Here is a 22,193-nt window from a genome sequence, read left to right on the forward strand (position 1 = left end):
CTCAGTGGTGTTAGTTAGCCTTCAATAAGGAAAATTTTCTTTGCAATAAGCCTTTTAAAAATCAAGAAAAAATATATGTAGGCCGACTGAACAGGGATATCCAACCTTTGTTCCTGGCAGTGGTTCCCAAGTAATTAAATTTTGATACAATTTATAGTAGCAACTTAATCGATCCGATCAACTTAAATAATTTGTGTAGCAATGCTAATAGTGTTAAAAAGTACAGAAATACACCTTAGCTCGATCGAGGGTTATAATGACTTCAGTCAGTAACTCGTCTTACATTTTTAAGTGAAAAATTTCTCGACTTGGACTCGCGTCATTTAGGCAAATTATTATCAATCTTACGGTTTAACTAAAAAAATATAATTTAATAAGAATTTGGTATTAACCTTAACATTTACACGCGTTCTGTTTAGTGTTTGGCATGCGAAATACTGCTCGCAATAAAATGAATTTATGGGAATTGTGGGATTAATGAATTGTGAATGGGACAGGGGAGGAGTTATTTTGCAACTGACTAAACTGGTACTTTTTGAAATGAATTGTCTACAAGACTGGCTCGAACTCTGTTGGCACTTCGTTAGGTTAACGAGATCGTATATCAAACGTGTATCAAAATCCAGGTGGTACTCGTAAGCAAAATTTGCGGTTCCGACTCAATAACCACAACACGGCCCAATGTACACGTACGAGAGAGTGTTTTAAGATAGGCGTTTTTTCGGGTCGACACTCACGGCACATACGTAATAGAACGGTATAGGACGCACACACAAGTAATGATCGCGCAAAAAGACAAGAAACGACCGTCGAACGAACCGTAAACGCCGTTGGTGCAGGCTATTCCGACCGGGTGCACTGTAAATGGTGGAATCGACGGTATAAGGCTGCGGAGTCGGGACTCGACGGAGTCGTTTGTTTTGCAGGAGCCGAACTCAGGACTCGAGTAAGACCATGTAAAACTACCGGAGTCCCGAGTCCGACGTGCGCATGTGCAGTTCTTAAATCATAAAAGTGTCATAGCTAATGGTGAAATATTTTTCAACCATGTATTGTGAGTAAATAAATTATATAATTGCAAGGATTGGTGAAAATCCACTTTAATTGAGTTACGTAAATTGGTGAAATACATGCTTTAGAGTCGGAGCCAGACTCGGAACTCCACAAAATTCACATTTAGCCGGAGTATCAGGTTTATTTTATTGGCCGGAGTTGGGACTAGGGTTATTTTTAACCGACTCCACAGCCCTGATCGGCGGAGCAGTAACTTTGACACGGCGGAACTACTATCGTTTGCAACGTAGACGGACAACGTCAAATGGACTTCTACAGTATATACGGACTATATCGTAAACATATCATCATCATAGAACCACGAAAAACGAACGCAAAATAGTTTTCTGATAAAAAGCAAAAAACGGTGACAACATAGATGGTCGCGAAAAAATAATAGAGAGAGATATTTTTTTTTATACGCGCGCGATACACATAGAGATCTCAATTAAACTATAAACGCAAACTCGGAACCAGTGACGCAAAAAATACCCCCTTAGCAGCTCGACTTGTCATTCTGATTTTTGGCAGTTTTTTTCTCCAAAACGAAGCTCGAATTATAAAAACAATCGGAAAATATGAATAATTGAATAGGCATTGCGGTCCTTTCGCGAATGACATTAGAACTTATCCGGTTTTCTTTTGTCATTTTTGCATATATGTATTAGACAACGCTGTTCAAAAAAAGGAAATAACAACCATAGATCGCGTACGTCTTTTTAAGTGAGATGTAACGTTTCCTCTATAAAGTAAACGCAAGAGAAATATATTTTTTTGGCCCAAGCCGGTTTGAATGCGGCAACGAATACAGCACCAGGGTAGTTAGTTTAGTTGAGGGAAAGTTCCGATTAATACAAAAAAAACAAACCGTGCAACGAGTTAACAACTGCGCTACAATCAATTTCGTTCGATTATAGTACTTTCAAGCTTAAATTATGGCCGTTAGGTTACGAAAAGGTCTCGAATCGCAATAGTAGTTTCAAAGATATGAAAGAAATGCGAAATCAGTTACTTAATTTTGAAGTAGATGTATTACACCTTTAGTTAAAACCACAAGAAGCTTTTTTCGTGTGTTGCCGTTTTTTTTTTAATTATTACTGGAAAAAAGTAAAACTTATGTAGTTGCGAAGTCTACTGTTAAAAAGTGGAACATTCGTTTTATTTTAGTTATGATTTTGCGACAAAAAATTATGTCATGTTTTGAGGAGCCCAGGGTTGTTGCGTTAACCAATAAACAAAGGGGCGCTACAATTAAAACAAAAGACATATTTTGTCAGCGTCAGAGGCCAACATCGATTAACAGTACAACAAGTTATTTTAACAGTCAAACGCACGTGGCGGAGAACTGCAGCTTTGTAGAGGTCAAAATACGGTAAATGTGACAAAGTTAGGTTTTTATGGGAACAACCTAGGCACTAAATCATCATACACAGTACATTAGGCAGGTGTAAAACGAAATGGCACCGAAAAGGTATTTTTTTGGCTTTCCTATTCCGCATTTTGCAACCCTCGAGTGCCGAGTCCGCATTTCCTGCTCGGTTCCGTCTTTTAGTCCGCGGTCCGCTAAAAATCGTCAGAAAACAACTCTAGTCTGACCGGCTCTTTTTTCTTTCTCCTTGGTGCGAATCTGGGTTCTGCTGCGAGGTCACGTGACAGACGGGCGGCAGGGCGTGACGGTGACCTCGTGACCTCACGTAAATGGAGCGGTTGCCGTAACGCGGTCGAGGTCCTTCATTTGTTGGCGGATGTACAGGATCCTGGTGGTGGGATTGGAGAAAAATTTAGATATTGGAAGCAGGGATAGTCGGTTTAAGACAGGGGTGGACAGCGTATTTTTAGTCGCGGGAAAAAAACAAGCTGAGAAAGTTCTCTGTGGGCCCTAAAATGTCAACTGTGTAGACTTTACGCATCTTTTATAACAACCGAAACGACTGTTAATCAGTGATAAAACTAGGGTATTTTGCAACTTAAAAAGGGGTCTAACAACGGTCTTATAGATTCTAAACATGCCACTGAACATGTCGGAGTCGGTTAGACGCGAGTGCCTAGTCCGAATTCAGCCAAATAAACCAACTCATTCGAGTACCCCTGTCCAATTCCACATCCCTTTTGTTAAGGCTGCCTAGTGCCTATACTGTGGCCAGAATGGTAAAGACCCCGCGATGCGGTTAAAAGGAAAAAGGAGTAAAGACAACCAAAGTTCATCAATGCCTACAGATTAGCAATTACCAACATCAGTCGGCCTAATACGAATAGCCGTGCAAGCGAAGGCGATTTCAAGAAAACCTTTGGTAAGGTTCGAACTCACGATCTCGGTTATAGCGGGACCGCCGCTCTACCAATAGTGCTACAGGCTGTTTTTGTAAGCAATAACAATAGCACCATAGTACTTTGACGAGAACAAAATTAGCAACTTTTTGTAGCCACTGGTGCACTTCAGTTAAATAAACTTTACCCATCTGGCAAAGCTAGTGAAACTGACTGCATTGGAGTCAACTGAATACCTGACATAGGTGTAGTAAGGAAGGTGTTTATTTTTGTAACAACCTACACAGAAATAAAAAATACCAAAACGTAGGTGGCATTTTCGGAAGTTTAGTACTACCTACTACGCTATACGTATAACATTCTACGATGTATTTGATTTTGACTTTCTCACACAAACATCACCTAAAAAAACATCCGCAAAAACACATACCGAAAAAAACGATAGACGTCATAATTTGCCTACTCTCGTATACGATTCAAGTCAAAAAATTGCGTGAAAAATGTTCTCACCGTTGCTCCTGCAGTGTGGACAGTATCTCTGAATTGCGCACTTGTGATCTTGCCTGCTTCAGCTGTGCGTTTAAATCGAGGACGTGTTCGGCCATGAAGCGGTGGTAATCCTCTGCCAGGCGCTGGGACTGGAAGTCAAATTAAGGTTAATTTGGATAAAACTTGGTATTTTATTCGAATACAAATACCCGTTGTTTAAGGCGAAAATCGGTGCTAAAATCGAGTCACAGTAGCATTGGCTCCAGCTCCATAGGCATGAAACACTTAACCAATGGCCCCGGATCTGGAGCCATTAACCAAGACACACCCAAGGCTACGTTTTGCTTCAGCACTGATTAAATAAGTTAGATTTGCCACACTTAATTGTTTAGAAGTTTAAATTTAAGCCAATTAAAATTCTTCCTAGCTGAGTGCAAATAAAAATTTCCTAGCTTCAGTTTCACAAATTTTAAAAATGGCTCGGGCTCTCAAAATAATACTAAAAATGCTTGGTACTGGAGCTCCAAATTCTGTTTAAAATATTAAATTCTGTTTAAAATCACTAAAATTTTGTTGACAATTTTGGACAAAAAAAAATACAGTTAAATAGATTTTACTAATAAATCTGACTGAAGCCTTTATTAGATAATAAGATTGTAGCAGTCCTTCATAGAGTATCATGAAGTGAGCAGTACACACTACATTACATTACTGTATGTTTTAATAAATTTATCACTAATACAAGTATTCTAAGTAGATTAAAAACTTTACAATTAATTATACTGTACTTAAAGATCACAAAAACATTATGCCGCTATTGGGTTAAGACAATGGTTCTTAACCGGTTCGCTGAGCAACCTGGCGTGTCATTTGTAATGCTCATGACTCTTTGAGTGCCGAGAGATATAAGGAATTCCTTAACAAGCTGATTTTCTCTCGATTGGTAATCCTATGGATACCAATGTTTGTGTGCGCTTAAACTAAAAAAATCATACATATTACTTTCCTACCTTTGTGTATAGTGATGTGTGTTGTTTCAGTTTTGTTAATTATACCATTACAGTATAGCACTGAAGGAAAATGCTAGTGGGGGTACCACAATCTATTAGGTATTCTGGAGGGGTGGCATGAGCCAGAAAAGGTTGGAAACCCCAGGTTTAAAACAATAATTAACCTGACAATAGGGTGTTTGTGTCTAGAGTCAATTCTTAGCCACTGCCGCACCTGTTTTTCACAATGTTCAGTCGGCCAGTTTTTGACGTGCGCCAGAGTTTCAGGGTCGAACACGTGCTGCAGCGCAGTCAGCTGGAAAAACTCCGGCACCATCGTTTTGACACTAGAGGTCGCCTCAAGGTCATTTATTTCCATTGGTTGTTGATCGACAGAAGTTCCCCTGCTGTGTTATTTTGCAAAATTAGCAATTGAAAGGCTAAGTTAATTAGAGTTTTATATATGTATTAACCAAGATTTGTTTTTACAGAAATATGATATTATAATATTGGTCTTGCCTAACATATAGTTTTTAATTAGTTTCGTTATTTTGTCACAGTAATTAGGTAATTAAGACATTTCGTAACAGATAATACAACCACCGTTTTCACCAAAATATCACCTATTATGCATATCAGATTACAAAGTAATGCTTTTTTAAGGACTTTCTAGCACCTTGCTTTGAGGGTATCTGAGACCTCACTAGAGCGCCTCTAAGGTCCCATAACAAACTATTGACTAACCTTTCTTCGGTGCATAACCTCTTGCTAGGGGGTTGTCCAGTGCTGTCACCGTTGGATAAGGAGTTGTTTTCTTCAGATTGTGCAGTAGCTGAAAAGAAACATGAAGCAACATTTTTACAATTAAATGTATAAAACCTTTTATTGAAAACTGACTGGATTTTAATGGATTTAATATTACAGCAGTCATTGTTCTTTTTCTAGTATTGTGCTATACTATAAAACTGTCTGCATTATATATTATGTGCTTCATTCAAGCTGCATTCTACAATCAAATAGGTAATAAAAAACATCACTAGTAAATAATATACCAGATTTATAATTACCTTTGCTCTTGGCAGCGTTTAACAGCAACTGAAGAGCTAAATAAACAAAATAATGTTAAAACAGGCACAATTTTTTGATAACATTAGCCCTATTAAAAAGCATATTATTCAAGTCAAATTTATTGCCACTGAAATATGATCTGGTCAGTCGAGGTCGAGTCCAACACACATATCAAAAAGACAACTAATGTAAGTTTTAGAAGTTTGGGTACACTATTTTTGACTTGTTTACTTTCAATGATACCCTATGAAAAAATTACATTGGGTTAATTTGGTTTCCCATGTAATGTATCATTAATCAGTATTAACATTTTTTAATTCACAATGTAAGTTTGTATGTATATACAGGTTTTTTTTTAAGGTTTGGTTTGGGTGACCGCTAAGTAGTTTTAGGAGACCGCAAGTGTTTCATTTAAATACCAAAAAGTTGCAAGTCCAAAATTTGGGAAACCGCTGGAGAAATTTGGGGGACAGTTTCGGTCCCCCAAAACACCTTAAAAAAACACTGTGTATATATATAGTTATATACCAATTAAAAAAAATGTTCACATCTATTTGAATGATATGATGATCTCAAAACAATTAAAAAAGGAAACATCTAATAGGATATGATATAATTATTCGGTGTATAGTATTTTTGGCTAATATTACAGTATGCATCTGTATTTATGAATTGAAGCCTAATATATTTCTAACAAAACATGCAGAGAATATGTAAAAACTCATACCATTTTCCAAGTTGCCCTTGGTTTCATTTGAGCTGCTCGAAGAGAGGACATTAGAAAGCGTACGCACGAAGGCAGTGGTGGCAGACTCGGAGTACTTCGCCGATGAATTTGAATGCTCATCACTAGGCACTACTGAAAATAATAATTGAATACATGAATGACTAAAATCGGTAGTTTAAAGTAATTAGTAATGTACAAGAAAGAATAAACAATGAATCTATACAAAGATAATTTTGATGAAATATATGAGTAATTGAGTATTGCTAAAAAAATGATGATTTTAGGTTAAACTTTTCATATGCAACATCTATTGCTATTAGTGTTCTGGGCTTAAAAATTGCCGTGATCGTAATTATAACAAAGCATTTTTTTAAAGTCAACTGCTATGGTTCAACAAAATATAACAACAAATGGTTAAAAAACTACTGAAGAATCTGGGTTCTGTAGTTAAATATTTTGATTAAGTCAGAAGATTTACATAAATATCAGGTAATTGTTTTAAGAATTTTTACCAAAAAAACAAACAATTCTCAGCTTATTGGTCACAACTCACAACCAAAAACTTATTTGGTAACATTTATTATTATTGGGCCTGGACATTGACAAGGTATCTTCAAAACTTGAAAAAATTGGTAATACAAAAAGTAATACAAAAGACATGTCTAATCTTAATTACATTCAAATGTTTTAATGCTAAAGTTTAATGAGAAAATTGAATAGTCATAGCTCGATTTTACACTTAAGCATAATGTCTGGGCCACTGCGAAAACGTTGAGAAAAACTGATGAAAGAGCTGGCTTATTACAAGCATGGATAAAGTGGGAAATTCTTGTAAAAAAATATTCTTAACTTGAGGCAATGAATCTACATTGTATATATTTTTAAGTAATAAACATTGCGTGGTATGAATTTCGACCTCATTTGACATTATTGTTTGAAGCGTTTGGTCATTATTTATGTTTGTGAATCACAGTAGAGTAGACCTGTAGTAGGTGCTCATGGGCGCCGAATGTGGGTGTGCAGAGCGTTTTTTAGGCGCCCTGGATTTCTCATAGGGCGTCAAAACGCCCTGGAATTCGACCCTGCTATCAATAAACGTACAAATTAATTTTTCTATCACAGTCTTAGTTAACCAAAACTGTTTAAAACTTTCCTGAATTACCATATAGACAGAATGCCATAGAATCCCAAACTATGTTTTTTGTGTGAAATTGGTTGAGTGATAATAGGCAAAAGATGTTAAACTAAAAAGCAATTTTGCACTGTCTAGAAAATAACGCCCTTAAATTTCAAAAGTTTTACGCCTATGGTAGTGCTGTACTGCTTGGTTGAAAGAGTATTATGCTCTATTCAACACAACTAAGTTGCTTAATGAGAGGCGAAACATATCCTAAAATAATCTACACAACAGCCTACAGCCCATAATAATGCTGGGTATTTCGATAAAACATCTAAACAAAAAAACAAACTTACAACAACCTTTTTCAGAATCCACCGAATTCTGTGACAGCTGAACATTGTCCAAGGAGTGCGGAGTGCCGTTGACCTCAACCAAAGGCGGCGGCTTGCTGCCGTCCCAGTTGGAATAGTCATAGTACTCTCCAGTGGATGGTACATATGCCTCTGTCTTAACTGCGCCCAAAACTTGACCATTGCTCCCGACGGTCGTGGCAGCATGATTTAACGATGCTGACGATTGAGTCCGAGACGCTACAGCTGCCGGAGCGGCAGCGTGCGACCGGTAGTCTTTGTCGGTGTTTGTTATCTGCCGCCTAGCGCTGTCCTTTTGCTCGACTCGCAAGTTAGCGACATCCCGATAATCGATGTCGCCTCGGTAGTCCCGGTCGGCCGTGGAGGCCACTTTGGTCCTGTAGTCTCGGTCAAAGAAATCCTTGCCGCGACTACTTCGATAGTCCTTGTCGATCTCCGAGTTGCTGTGTCCGCTTGATTGGTTTTTGCTGGATGATGACGATTGCGAATGTGAGGAACTTCGACTCAACTTAACTTGGCCTGAAGGCATATTAAAAATAGGTTTACAATAAAACATTTGAATTAAAACATTTGATGAATTATAAATTTAAACAAGCGATGTGGAAACTTCGACTCTACTTAACTTGGCCTGAAAGTGTATTAAAAAAGGTCTACAATAACAAATTAAATTAAAACATTGAATAAATTATTAATTTTGAACCAGTGAACCGCTTGTTACAACACTAAATTTCTTTCCGGTTCAGATAATATACACACAGTTCAAAACTGAAGCTAGAGACTAGATATTTTATTAATCAAACTATATATTTGTTTTTATGTCATCAAAATGAAAGGTACTTGAAAAACAAGATTCTACAATCCAGTAAAACGGTCACCCTTAAACATTGGGGTTGGCAAACTTCTTTCATTGTGGCCCAAATACTTTTTTAAGAGCCATTAAAGGTCCACTATGTAAAAGTACAATGACAACAAGTATATTTTTGTTTTGGGGTGCCATAAAAATTTTAGTAGCCAAAGTATATTTAAAAAATGGCTACAAAATAAATTCAGAATACTTAAAAAAGCAAATCTTTAGAAAATATAGCAGTCATCACTTTTGAAGTTGCAAGTAAGTTACCTTTTTCTAAGGAAGACTTTGACTTGTCTCTAGGTTTGAGATCAACTGCTTCGCTGAAAAAAATATTAGTCATTTATCACCAGTTTAAAATATCGTGTTCGGTTCAGCGGCAAAGTCAGCTGCTTCCTGATTTCAATATCATCTGAACAAATGTGCAGGTATACGGCAAAACAAATAACTAGGCAACAAATTAAAATACAATGAAACAACATAATTTTGGCTGCAATGGTGGCTACTACAGTGAACAACTTTCGTAAAAAAAAAGTACATACAAAACTAAATTAAATGAAATTAATTATCAGTTTATCCAACTAACCTTTCATTCCATTCGTCTGGTTTTTCCCACTGAGACTTCTCGGAAACCTTGTTGTAGTAATAGGTTTTACCAGATGAGCTTACATGCTCCGACCAGTTGCCACAGGAACGTAGGCCTCCTTGCACCTAATAGTGGGTCATACATACAGGTTAAATCACACATTTTCTCATAGAACTTTAAACTGGCTTACACACACATGTTTAACTTGTATGAGTCACTTTTTAGGGTACTAGCTAACGACTAAATATAATGTTGGGTCAGCTTGTCAGGGCCCGAAATGATTTTATTCACAAGAATTAAGTTTAAAGTTAAATCTATTGGAATAGAGAACCCATTTAATGAGCCGTTAAAATAGATCTGGATACAGGCTGTTGTTTCAGTTTTTTCTCAGGTTGCTTAACCCAAGAACCAACATAGCTAAGTCGGCAGAATGACAGTCCTGGTTTGTCCTAGGTCGGGAGCTTCAAATCTGAGTGCTGGGTTTCTACAAATTTTTGTGTACATTTCAGAAAGTTGAAAAATTTGTTATATTTACCAAACCTATTGCTTAAATCAAGGTTAGTTTAACATTTGTTAGCCTTTGGAATTTATGAAAACATTTTACGTTCGCTACCAATAAAATTAAATTTTCAAATTTAGGAAAAAGCACATAAGAAGAAGTAGTGCACCTTACAAACCTTTTGATGCTTCGAGCGGTCTGATGATTTTGTGACATGGTTTGTGGAGCCTAAATATAATAAAAAAACAATGTAAAATACTTAGTTATCAGAAAAAAAGGCTTTACAAAGTTTCTTAAAAGACTGCAGAAATTGTTTTTCTATTAACAGTTAAAACATTTCACATACTTTTTGAATTGTGTGTTTGTTTTGATTTGTGAAAAGATTCCGATTTTCTTGATTCTCTATCTTTGCCATGCGAGCCAGAATGACGGTTTCCACTCATCGCCATGTGCTGCAACATTAATGAACATAAACTTTGATAAAAAACAGATATATTTTATTTTAGTACATGTAGTATAAACTTAACAATAACTTTATATCTATTTTAAGCCAACCAACTTCGGTCATATGAATTAAGTGGCTACACTGCAGCTAATGCAGGGGTTTTTAAACTTTTTTTACTGCGGACCCCTAAAACTTTTTTTGACGTCGCGTGGAACAAGATAGGCAAAAATGATCAAAAAATGACGTCACAAATTGAGGTCACAATACAAATAAACTTCATAAATTTGTTGATTTCGGTCTAAAAAATGTGAAAGTGAAATGGAGTCTAAATACAGTCAGTGCAAAACCGTTTTGTTTTCAATTAAACTGCGGTCTTTGAAAAAATGCTTACTTTTTAAATATACACTAATATTTCAATTAGGCCTTCATGGACCCCCTAAAACTAATTTACGGACCACCGAGGGATCCATGGACCCCAGTTTGAGAACCCCTGAGCTAACGGTACATCTGGAAGAGTGTTCAAAGACGGTAAACATTATTTAAAAAAACAAAATCATTATAGTCAGTGGTAAATGATTTCCGTGAAATCCTAAGCACATTTAAAATTATACCTGCTGCAAAGTGGACTTGGAACTTGGATCATATCTGTAAAAAAAAATTTAAAATAATACTTAACACAAATATTTTTTTGCATTACTCAATGTAACACATTGGGAGCATAATGGTTGGAGGTGTTAGTAAGAATATTAATATTAAAGCCCAAACAGAATTATTTTCAAATATATCTTTATTCATTTTTAACATAGTAAGAACTGAGAAGGCAATGTTTCTGAGTATATATGTATATATTGTAGAAACGAAGGAAACAAGGAGATATACACTCTATGAAGTATAAAACAGCGCACAACCATAGCAGAATTTTCTCAGTTACAAAAGAACAACGCAGATATTTGGGTTAGGATTTTTAGATACATTTTAATAATGTGTGTTGTGATCAGTTTATTTATCCAAGTCTTCCCCCCACTCTATAAAAATACTTTGTTTTACAATATATTAATTTGCACACATCTTTTTCTAAAGCCTTACAATATTTTGTTATTATCAATTGTGTAACAATGAGAAAAATTAGGGGCAAAAAAAAAACTAAATAGAATGAATCATCTTTAAATATGTATTTTCATAAAAAAAACTAGGATCATGCAATGATTCAACCTTGTTTTATTTCAGTGACTTAGTTTGAAAAGTTTGAATACTATGTGAAGAAGTGGCTTATAGCTTAAAATTGTGTGGTTGTGATGAAGTAAATTCTGAAAATTAGGCTCCTGTAAACATGTTACTCCTAAATTTGCACAGCTGTAATTTAACTACCACCTAAACTGTAAGCAGGGCATGAGTTTTTGCAAATGAACAAATTTTATTGTGATTTTCTATGAAATGCATGGCTTCAGTCTAGCTGGTGTGCGACAGCCAAATAACCATTGAAAAATGAAGCCTTCAAACTTTATAAAAAATTAATATGCCAACACATTGTCCCGGTCTGGAAAGTACGGCAGATCTTGACAAGATCTCACAGGTGCTCGGCCGTAAAAATCCAGGTGACCGGGTGCAACAATAGTAAAAAAGTGCACTTTCAAATTTCTGGGTGCACTTTATAATTTTCACGATGCACTCTGTATTGCATACATTGGACTGTAAACGCATGCCGCACAAGCCTTTTACAGACTTGTTTTTTTTCGGGGTGCACTTTTAAAAGGTTGAAAAAAACTTGCGGGTGCACTACTTGCCATTCTTTCCACAGTGGCATATTGCATTTCAACCTATAAATGTGTATTTTTGGAAATAATTATGATTGAAACTAAAATAAACAATTTATAATATGACATGAAGTTTTGACTAATGTTCAACTTACCCTTCAACTTGCGATAAGTTTCTTCCGTACATGTCCAGTCGTGTCTGTTTTTGAAAATGTACTGTAATATTGGCGAAATTACCTAATATTAACAAATTTAATGTTGGGCGTAAAATTATATTTAATGAATAATTGCCCAAATCATAATACACAAAAAAATAAAAAACTGATTGTACAATCACCTTGACAGCTTACAGAGACAGACTTTTGATTGAAATTGCATTTCTGGTCATCTTGAAATGAAACTTACCACAGGCAAATTTCAAACTGTGAAAAAAGGTAAAAGCTATTACTAGGTAAAGCGAGTTTAAACTGAAGAAAAAAAAGCAATAAAGAATTTATAAAATACAAAACACTTGATATTTATTTGCAACCGTGGTGGACTTTTAAATGATTTAAAAAGTTTTCCTTTTTTTATATTACTGTAAAACAGTGGAGTCTCACATTCGTCAAAGTAAAGTGCCGCGGGGATAAAATGAAATGAATTTAAAACTACTGGTGGCAACGTACATTCAGGATAATTGTAAAAGACAATATACGAATACAAGTAACCTAAAAATAATGAAAAAAACTTACAAAACGCGCCCATTTTCGCTGCTACTTCGTCCATTGATTTGTTAACAGAAGAACCACAAACGACCGCAAATTCATAGATATCAGTCACAGCTGAAATTAACCACAACAAGTACAAAAACTTTTTATTTTTGACGGTTAAATCAAAGAGGTTAAATAATGCGATATCACCTGAATATTCCATAATAAATATTTATCCAACTTCTACAAGTAGGCATTAAAATTTGCTCACAGTAAGTATATTCGTGAGAAGAATTAATTGTCCGCAATTACTGCAGCAAAACCACAAATACGTAAATGTATTTATCCCCCAAAAAATAAAAGAAATATTTTGCAATAACAACTATTAAGGGTTACATATGTTTTACATTCCCCAAAATGTTTTAAACGACCGTAGCTTATTTTGGATATGTTTAATCAGTTATACTATGTTGTCTCATTGATTTTACCTTATTTCAACTTTCAAATATTTTATACGATGTTTTTTGTGTTTTCTCCGAAAAATAGTAGTTATTAGTTATTACTTTCTGAACATAAAAGTTATAATCTTCTCTTTTTAACTTAACGTAATAAATCAATACTTTAAATATCGCTCCAGTTCAATATTGAACTATTTCAGATCAGGTATTTAAATAATTATGTTTGCTACGCCATCTAACGACAGTTGAATAAAGTCATACAGTCGAAAAATATTTTGTTTAAATTTTCCAAATTCCAGTTACAGGTTGATATAATAGGATATTGAATAAAAATTTCAAGGTATAAGCAAACAGGGGATTCATATAAAAAATTGCGTAACATTTAAAAAAAGAATAACTGCACAATTAGGCTGATTTGCTTGATTTATATTGCACTTAAAACCAGGGAGTCGAACCGGAACCGAACCGGAACTTTATGAACCGGTTTTGAGTCAATTTTTTTCGAACCGTAACCGAACCTGAACCGGATTTTATAAGATTTTAAGGAGCCAAACCGGAACTGAACCGAATAATTTGAAAGTACCTGAACCTTAACCGAACCCGAACCTGTAAATAAAAGCGGTTCGCTCCTGCATGACGTCACAACTTCTATTTTACAGAGTCAAGTTACGCCATTTTATGAAAAAAATATGAATATTGAGTGAAAAAATCGTTGATTTTTTAGATATTTCAATAATGAGTTACTGTTTTTTTAATAAGTCACGTAACTTGGATTAGATGACTTCTCAAAGATTATTCTCAACATTTATCGACCCACATTTTGAGATTTAACGCAAATTATATTGTATCTAAACCGGAACTTTATGAACCGGTTTTGAAATAACGATGGTTGAACCGGAGCTCAACCGGAACTCTAAATTGCTCGAAACCGAAACCGGAACTTAACTGGATTCCGAAAAATCCTTGAACCCGAACCGAACCTGAACCGGAAAGTCAAACGGTTCGACTCCCTGCTTAAAACAATATAAAAAGTATTTCTCTCAATTCTCACGTTTCAATCGAAAAAAAAAAAACGACAGCTCGAATATGGTCATTCTATTAAAATCTCTCACCAGGAGCGTAAATAAACAAAAGCAGAACTTTGAAGATGAAAATGTTTACGAATTGAAGAACTTAAAAAACAAGTTAAAAGGGTGTTTTGATAGCAGTGCAACAAGAAGGTAATTATATAAAAACAGAAATAAACGAATATACAAACCGTGGAACAAAACGATTATTTACTTTACACCAAAAAAATGCATTTAGTAGAACTGTCACCAGCAAAAGTACATAAAAATACTGCTGTTTTACACCCTTATATTTTAGGTGTGAACGCAAATTAGCAACAATAAACTTATATTTTGACAGCATTGCAAAGCACATTAAACGGCAAGTACACATTTTTTAATACATCGAGGGAAAAAATTGCGAAAAACAAAAACTTTATTGGCAAAAGCTAGCTAACGCGGCCGTTTAAGCTCCATTTGTATTTCAAAGCATTCCACCAAACAATCTTTGTCGGCTTTAAATAAAACACGCCGGTGGCTTCCTCTAGAGAAAAAAATCGCCGCACAGGATTTACAAGTGAAGAATGTAAAACAAAAATTAGCAGTCAGATGAAATGCAGCGGGGTTCAGCTAGTTTTACAGGTGAAAAAAAAGAAAGCAGCTACAATTTAGGCAGTGGGCAGAAACTTGATTAAGTAGGCAGGATAGCTGCTGGCGTCTTTGAACACAACGAAAATGGTCGGCTCGGCCGGGTCGTTTACCACGCTGTCGTACAAGCGACCCTTCTTTGAAGAGGACCGTTTGGCCGGTGGAGCCTTCAGGCCCGAGCGGCCCTGGCAAAAGTCGCCGGTCAGTACCTGGGCGAGCAAAATGGTGCGTTCTGATTGGCCGCTTGGGTTGGCCGTGGCGAACAGCATCGCGTACTTTGAGTGGACTGCAAAGTAGTTGCCGTTGCCGAAAGCAGTCGCTGCGAGTTTAATTGTGAAATAAACGTTGTTATTTAGTAGAAAGTTGCATTTAAGTATTTAAAAAAGAGTATCGAAAACAGGGGCAAAGGCAGCGGTACATTTTATTAATTAGGCTACCTTTGCTTTCAAGTTTCCCCAATTGTATTGAAATTAGTGCAGCGCAACTATACCACCTGTAACATTTTACCTGTAATGATTTTTAAAAACAACTAAAATTTATTTCAAAAAAGAAAACTACGGTAACCCGAATTTAACTAATGACAAGCGTTATAATAACAGATATACCAGTGTAACTTTACTTTTATTTTTTGAATCACTGTTATTTAATGGCCACATCGTTGCTATAGACAAGTACTGCATTGTTTGCATCTAAATTTTGCATGTGATAAACGAAGCCTTTTTGTGTGAGGATTATGGATACTTAACTTAACTTAAAGAATTGCACACCCGTTTGCTTAAGTGCAGCTTGCCTTTAAGAATATTTGAACTATAACGTTACGTTATGACGTAACGTATGTCGTAATACTTGACGTAACGTATGACGTAATAAAACCCCATGCTGCCACTAAAATAGGAAAAAATGCGAGCCCTTACTCGTAATCAAATCAACTAAAAATGAATAAAAGATGTTGCAAAAAAACTTGATAATCATGAAGTTAATATGTATTGTTGGTACTCAAACGTCATAAAACAATTAACTCATTACCTACACTTTCAAAACATACAGGTTTGTTTGCAGTTATTTTCGAAGATGTCTATCTTGCCAACCGCCTAATGAGAACCGAGTCTACCAACAACAGCATTAAAAGTCACATTGCTAACCGTTTTTGCCGATAAATCCCTTGTCGAAGCCCTGATTGCAAATCTTGGTGGCGTCTTTGGACGAAGTTCCGTGAAACAATTCCCTCTCAACCGGGTTGCCGCTCGTCACGTGACCCGCTATCGACTCCTTTTGTGTGAGGTAATGGCGATACAAGACCGGGTTTTGGATGCGCTCGATCTATTACACGAGTAGTTTAAAAAAAATCACCCTTGTGTCTTTGGCGACCGCTCAGAAATTAGAGTTGAAACTATACTTTTTCTCTTAGAGTCTGAAACTATTCTTTCTGCTGTTAGATTTAAGACATATTTCTAACTTGAGAGACAGTTGGGCAATTCCGAGGGCCGTTTTGGCCAATCAAATAAAATATACTGCATTTTTGAAAAAAAATCTTTATCACTTCGTCTATGGGCAGCTCGACTCGATGACCATCAGGTCCTTCGCTGTCATTGTGTGATTCTTTACGCTATTTTTGTTTTTCAATGTTTGCAAAAATGCACAAAAATAAATTGAATCTTGAATCTTACTGCTTAATCAATTTCATTTCGAAAAATACTTTATTCGTTGCTGCTTTATTTAGTTGCCGTAACTCTTATAAACATTATAAGCGTTGCTATAGGTCGCTATATTTATTAATTTTGGGTCGCAGTTTAAACGTTTATAATATTATATATACTGTTTATTATTATTTGAATTCTCGCTTTTAAAGTAAACTGAGCCTTACAAACATGTGTGTTTATTTATAACTGGAACCGGCCACTTCAAAAGTTTTACGTGCCAACTATAATGGCTTCACGTCACTACATTGGATTCGTGTCAACCTAACAGAATAGACAATAGACAGCCTTACAATATATCTGAACATTATAGGACGACGTTTTTGGCTTACTTTCATCACTGGGTACAGGTAGGTTAGCAGTGCCGAAAGTTGCAACCTTCGGCAACGTTGAAATTTGATTCACAATAAATTTGCTAACTTGACAATCTGAGCTTTCGTTAGGCGTGCAAAAACACAGGCCTCCGTAATGCGCTTTATATTCCTTACCTCGGTAATGAGCAAAGATGGTTTGCTGGCGAACACCAGGCGCTTGACTCTTTGGTATTCCGCTGACGTTGCCTTGAGCACGATTTTCCGCACACCCTCCCCCTTCATATCAGACCATTCGCGCGGCAACGGCAAAGCTAAAAAGCGACATGGGTTTTAGAAGCGCAACGGCATTGGTTAGAAGAGGGGTTACTATACTGGGGACCATGGGTCAATTGGGGGTACGTTGATAGGTGTGGTAGGGGAAGGTTGTTTTATAAGGAAAACGGGCAATTTTTTTGTAAATGATACAGAAAAGACGCCGTATACCAGTGTTTCCCAAACTGTGGGCCACGAGACTACTTTAAGTGGACCATAAAGCTTTTGAAAATACTGCAACTACACATTTTGTTTTACTATTTAGTTGTCGGCATGTCTAAAATGTCTTGTGACTGCGAATACTGTGCGTGCAAGTTGTTCAACTTCAGCAGACTGATCAGAAACTTAACAAAGTTACATTTGTCGTTAGACAAATGTTATCGAGGAATAAAAATGTTTATAATATTGGAAAACTTTTGGTAATTAATATGCACCAGTCATAACTCCAGGTGAAAAAACGATGGGCCACAAACTTTTTTGTAAAAAAAACATTGGGCCACGGAATAAAATAGTTTGGGAACTACTGCCGTATATTACTACCATATCAGCATTAAGGATGAAAAAATCATTCACAAAACAAACGCCAAATTGTCACCTGTTGAAACTATTTTACGCCGTACAAATCCACAGAAACCATTGCAAGTAAATGTCAGTTGCGAAAAGTCGATAAGAGATTTGGAGCCTTCAAGTTCAACCTCTACCTGTTTTGCGGTTTTCTGTTAAGGCAAAATAACAAGGTTCTGTTCGGGATGTTAAACGAACAACCAGATTGTATTTCATTTTGACCATTACTTATAGCAGAAAGCGAGTGTAATATATGTTTAATATATTTAGTGAATTTAATAAATTGTGCATGCTGTTTTAACTCCAAAACGGGTGATGATCCGAAAAACCCTGCAATAAAGAAATCGGTATCAAAAGAAAAAGAATAAAAAGAATAGTTAATTAAATGTACTAAAACAAGAGTTTTTATTTTAAATTCAATATATAACTGTAACCGCTGGAATATATATTGAAGATGCATTTTGTTATGACATTCAGAGCTTCCTAGACATTTTGGCAACGGCTCTATAATAACCACTTTTTAGAAAACTGTTATACAAGCTATTTTTAATTTTACCAGACAAGTTAGGTCACTGTGACTTTGCCGTTTTTAATTTTTTGTGAATTTCTACGTCACTTTTTTAAATCAAGTCATTGAAAAAGAATGATTTAGGTCAAGATAATGAATTTAGTCGCTACAACACTGACATAGACTATTTTACGCATTGGTATGGCCTACAACAAACGCATGTACTGATCAGCTATTAATTAAGGTTAAAAATCTTTCCAGTAGAGTGGTTAATTACCCCTAAACGGGTTCGGCAATTTTGACGATTAAAGTGTATAATGAGATGAGATCTTTGACCACTGAAGGGTGATATCATGCCTTAGCGTTGTTAAAGATTAGTGTTTTTTTATTGAAATGCAAATAATACCGCCACTGTAGTGTTGTTTGATCATTCACTGATTGCAGGCGATAATTACATACTCTAAATCAGGGGGACATAAAAACAAGTTACAAAAAATAAAAAAAATACATAAACTTGCATAATGGGTTATAGTAAGACCTTTTAAAAATAGCGAAGCCCATACAGAAGCGGGAAGCATTTTGAACCTTCGAAACGAATGTACTTCTGTATTGGCTTTGTCATTTGTATTAAAACCATAAAGTTTCTTTCCGGGCGACGGCAGGAAAACGGTTAAGAACCGCTGCAATAGATGAAAATCTCACCTTGCTTGCGGCCTCAATGGCGCTGCTGATTCTGGGAGAAAAGTTCCTGAAGTTTTCTTGGGTGGCCGACCACTGCCAGACCAACTTAGCAGCACTCAGTTCGCTCTGCTGAAACTCGAAGACGAGCTCTTTCATGAATTCTTTCATTCTGCCAACACCTTCTGGCATGCCAAGAAGCAAAACCTTGCTCTTTCTGTATAATAGGTTTAAGACGGAGATTTTTAACCGGGTTGGGATTTGGAAATCGTTTTTTTTTTGAGAATTAAATTGTCCGTGTTTGTTAGCGTTTGGGGAGACCAAGGTTTTTTTTTTCAGAAATAACATAAAAGAATTGCGTCATAACATGGAGCGGCTGACTTTGATGACCTAACGGTCTTTCGCTACGCCCTGGGAATATTTTTCCAAACAATAAACATATCTAAGCAAATCCAATGTCGTGACGTCATAAAGTTACGTCTAAACGTGACGACATAAAAGGGTGACCTTACGAACACTGGACAGTTCGTTTGTTTTGTTCAATTTTTAGGTTGGAGAGCTGTCTCATTCCATAGGCCAGGATTTCCCAAACTTATTTGGACCACGGACCACTATTTGTGAATCTGTTTTTTTCGCGGACCGCAATACAAAGCAAAAAAAAACGATTTATTTATTTACAAAACTGACAACATCAATGGGACGAATGCGATTGCTTCTTTTTGCATAAATCATTAGTTCTAGGCGTTTTTGGTGAAAGGCAAACTCGTAAGTCAGAGGCCACGGAAAGTCCGAACATGGATTTTTTCGAATGGCGATAAGAATATATTATTACGTCACAGTCGAAGAACACCATCACTTTTCGTAAACAACTTTTTGATTACAACGAAGGCGCAACAAGTAATATTTACGATTGGATAGCAAAAGCTTTTGAAATCATTAAGTTGTGAATAACTGCGGCAATTATTTTCGAAAGGGTACGTACTGTACAACACATATGTGTGACTTTTTAATTTCTTGTCATATCGTCACAGACCACCTGTGTAGTGGTCGCAGACCACAGTTTCGATTCGAAAAAAAAAAATTCTTTTTTTTCAAATAAAAAAATGTGTATTGTTTTTTTTTGGTCGCTAAAAATTTCACTTTTGATGGTGTGATGAGATGCTACTTTGGTATAAAAAAACTCTTAAAGTAGGCTACAAGACATAGAAAAAGCGTAATGGATATTTTTTAACTTAAATATGCAAAAAAAATACGTATGAGACGCCATGGCCAGTGGCCACGTGCTCCCTATGGATTCGCCCCTGACGTCTATAGCCACAAATGTCCTGCATGTACTTTAATCCATGTAGGCCAACATATGTTTTTGTAAGGTTCAGTTAAAAATTTAATTGTCTTACCGATCTACGCAACTGCTTTGCGTTAATTGCACATTTTCCGTTGTTGCCTTTCGGTAGATGTCAACCCATTCGTGATTTCCAAACCTGGCAAGGGCCTCGTGGCAAAATTCTTCGGATGACAAGGACTCCATTGCTCTGTTGTAAAGAAAGTTTTCCAGCTGCAAAAATTGAAGGTATTTTAGTTGGAGTGCGATAAGAATATCGAAAAAGCAGGAGTAAGCGAAGTGATTGTTTTAAATTTCATTTTGGTTTTTCTGTGATAAATTTGTGTAAGCAAAAACACAATTGTTACGATGATTTTAACCCAAAAGTTATTTAAATTCTACGATACATAAAATGTTTTTAATAAATTATTTAGTATGTTTTTTAATCATGCGTTTGCTTATGAAATTATTTTAATGAAAACCTGGTCAAAAATGCATTTTTTTACCATTTATACAAGTATTTGTTAACAACTATACTGCCATGTTGTAAAAATAAAAATGAGCTACAACAAATAATAGACTAAATAAAACAACACATAGGAAGTTCTACCTGTGGAAGTTGGAAGTTGTATTTGCAATGAAGCATGGCAATCTTTACACCTCTGGTGATGTTTTTGTTGAGTTGTGATTCAGCCATTCGCAAATTCATTTCTCCACTGGCGATAAAATCTATGCAAGAAATACATGAGATGTTAGCTGACAAAGTCCCAAGATTTGTTTGGTATAGTCGCTTAAAAATCTAACAAGAAATAAATAAATGTTCCCTTGAAATCTATTGATATGTTTTTGCCTTTAGGCAGTATTTTTGCAAACTTACAATTTATTGCTTTTTAAGTGAATAGACATAAAAATAAATTTCGAATCAGGCAAATAAATTCGAATCAGGCCAATATCAACATAAGATTTTTATAAGCTGAAACGAAAAGTAAGGATCTCCCGCGGACAATAAAATGTGAAAAGATTCTTGTCTTCGTATCCAAAGATCTTAAAACTGTTTGTTTATTAAAACAGATAAAACATAAAATAATTTCTTAAAATCATTCGAATTAAGAAACTGACGATGCCTTGTAGGCGTAATATATATTTCTGAAAGATTTTAAGAAATTATTTTATGTTTTTCTGTTTTAATAAATAAACAGTTTTAGGATTTTTATAACATAAACATATGAGTATTGGAAAAACAAAGTTCTTGATTTACTTTTCGTATAAATGATATGCTGCAAGAAAGTATGAAGGAGGGTTGCATCGTAGACGACAACTCTGATGCTTTTCACAGAGGAAATTGCTTGAGTATTGAATTCCTCCATTGCTTCGACAAATGCAGATGCAACAGTGTTTTTGTCAAAACCGATGCCACCTGGGTTGCAATTTTCAAATCACAAATTGAATTACAACAGTGGGACGTACATCGCCTTTTTTATCAGGATAGTTTATTTCGTATTTCGTTTTAAGCCATAGAAAGAAAATTAACCTACATTAATGAAAAAAACTCTTGAAGCGCACACCAAACGCTATCAGATACTTTAACCAAATCTGTTGATGAATGATGCAAGCAAGGCAAACTAGAAACAACTAGTCTGCGGAGAGGTTCGGACTCACGACCCCCGTCCATACCGCGACCATCCCTCTACATCTGCAAACTGAGCTGACTCAGAAAGGAGTTGAGAAACAGACATGACGTC

General features: G+C 35.8%; 2 protein-coding genes across 2 annotated transcripts; both read right to left on the bottom strand.

Annotated features, from left to right (window-relative positions):
- Nucleotides 1–1,943: 1,943 nt before the first annotated feature.
- On the bottom strand, nucleotides 1,944–12,980 carry LOC146131944 (uncharacterized). Its single transcript, XM_083396953.1, has 15 exons — nucleotides 12,948–12,980; nucleotides 12,554–12,638; nucleotides 12,372–12,415; nucleotides 11,074–11,107; nucleotides 10,364–10,469; nucleotides 10,196–10,245; nucleotides 9,519–9,643; nucleotides 9,203–9,255; nucleotides 8,068–8,604; nucleotides 6,595–6,726; nucleotides 5,867–5,902; nucleotides 5,544–5,631; nucleotides 5,035–5,206; nucleotides 3,832–3,959; nucleotides 1,944–2,810 (listed from the first exon to the last, which is right to left on the bottom strand). Exons 3-15 carry the CDS (start codon nucleotides 12,401–12,403, stop codon nucleotides 2,744–2,746), a joined length of 1,560 nt encoding a protein of 519 aa, XP_083253079.1. The 5' UTR covers nucleotides 12,404–12,415; nucleotides 12,554–12,638; nucleotides 12,948–12,980; the 3' UTR covers nucleotides 1,944–2,743.
- A 1,463-nt stretch (nucleotides 12,981–14,443) lies between these two features.
- LOC146131945 (protein mono-ADP-ribosyltransferase PARP14-like) lies at nucleotides 14,444–21,865 on the bottom strand. The gene is made up of 8 exons (XM_083397292.1): nucleotides 21,710–21,865; nucleotides 21,062–21,180; nucleotides 20,528–20,685; nucleotides 19,155–19,347; nucleotides 17,976–18,096; nucleotides 17,243–17,379; nucleotides 16,200–16,377; nucleotides 14,444–15,376 (listed from the first exon to the last, which is right to left on the bottom strand). The coding sequence occupies exons 1-8, from the start codon at nucleotides 21,816–21,818 to the stop codon at nucleotides 15,078–15,080; spliced, it is 1,314 nt and encodes a 437-aa protein (XP_083253418.1). The 5' UTR covers nucleotides 21,819–21,865; the 3' UTR covers nucleotides 14,444–15,077.
- Between the last annotated feature and the right edge of the window lie 328 nt (nucleotides 21,866–22,193).

The sequence above is a fragment of the Ascidiella aspersa genome, chromosome 9, assembly GCF_963924565.1.
Source record: "Ascidiella aspersa chromosome 9, kaAscAspe10.2, whole genome shotgun sequence".
NCBI classification, from domain to species: Eukaryota; Metazoa; Chordata; class Ascidiacea; order Phlebobranchia; family Ascidiidae; genus Ascidiella; species Ascidiella aspersa.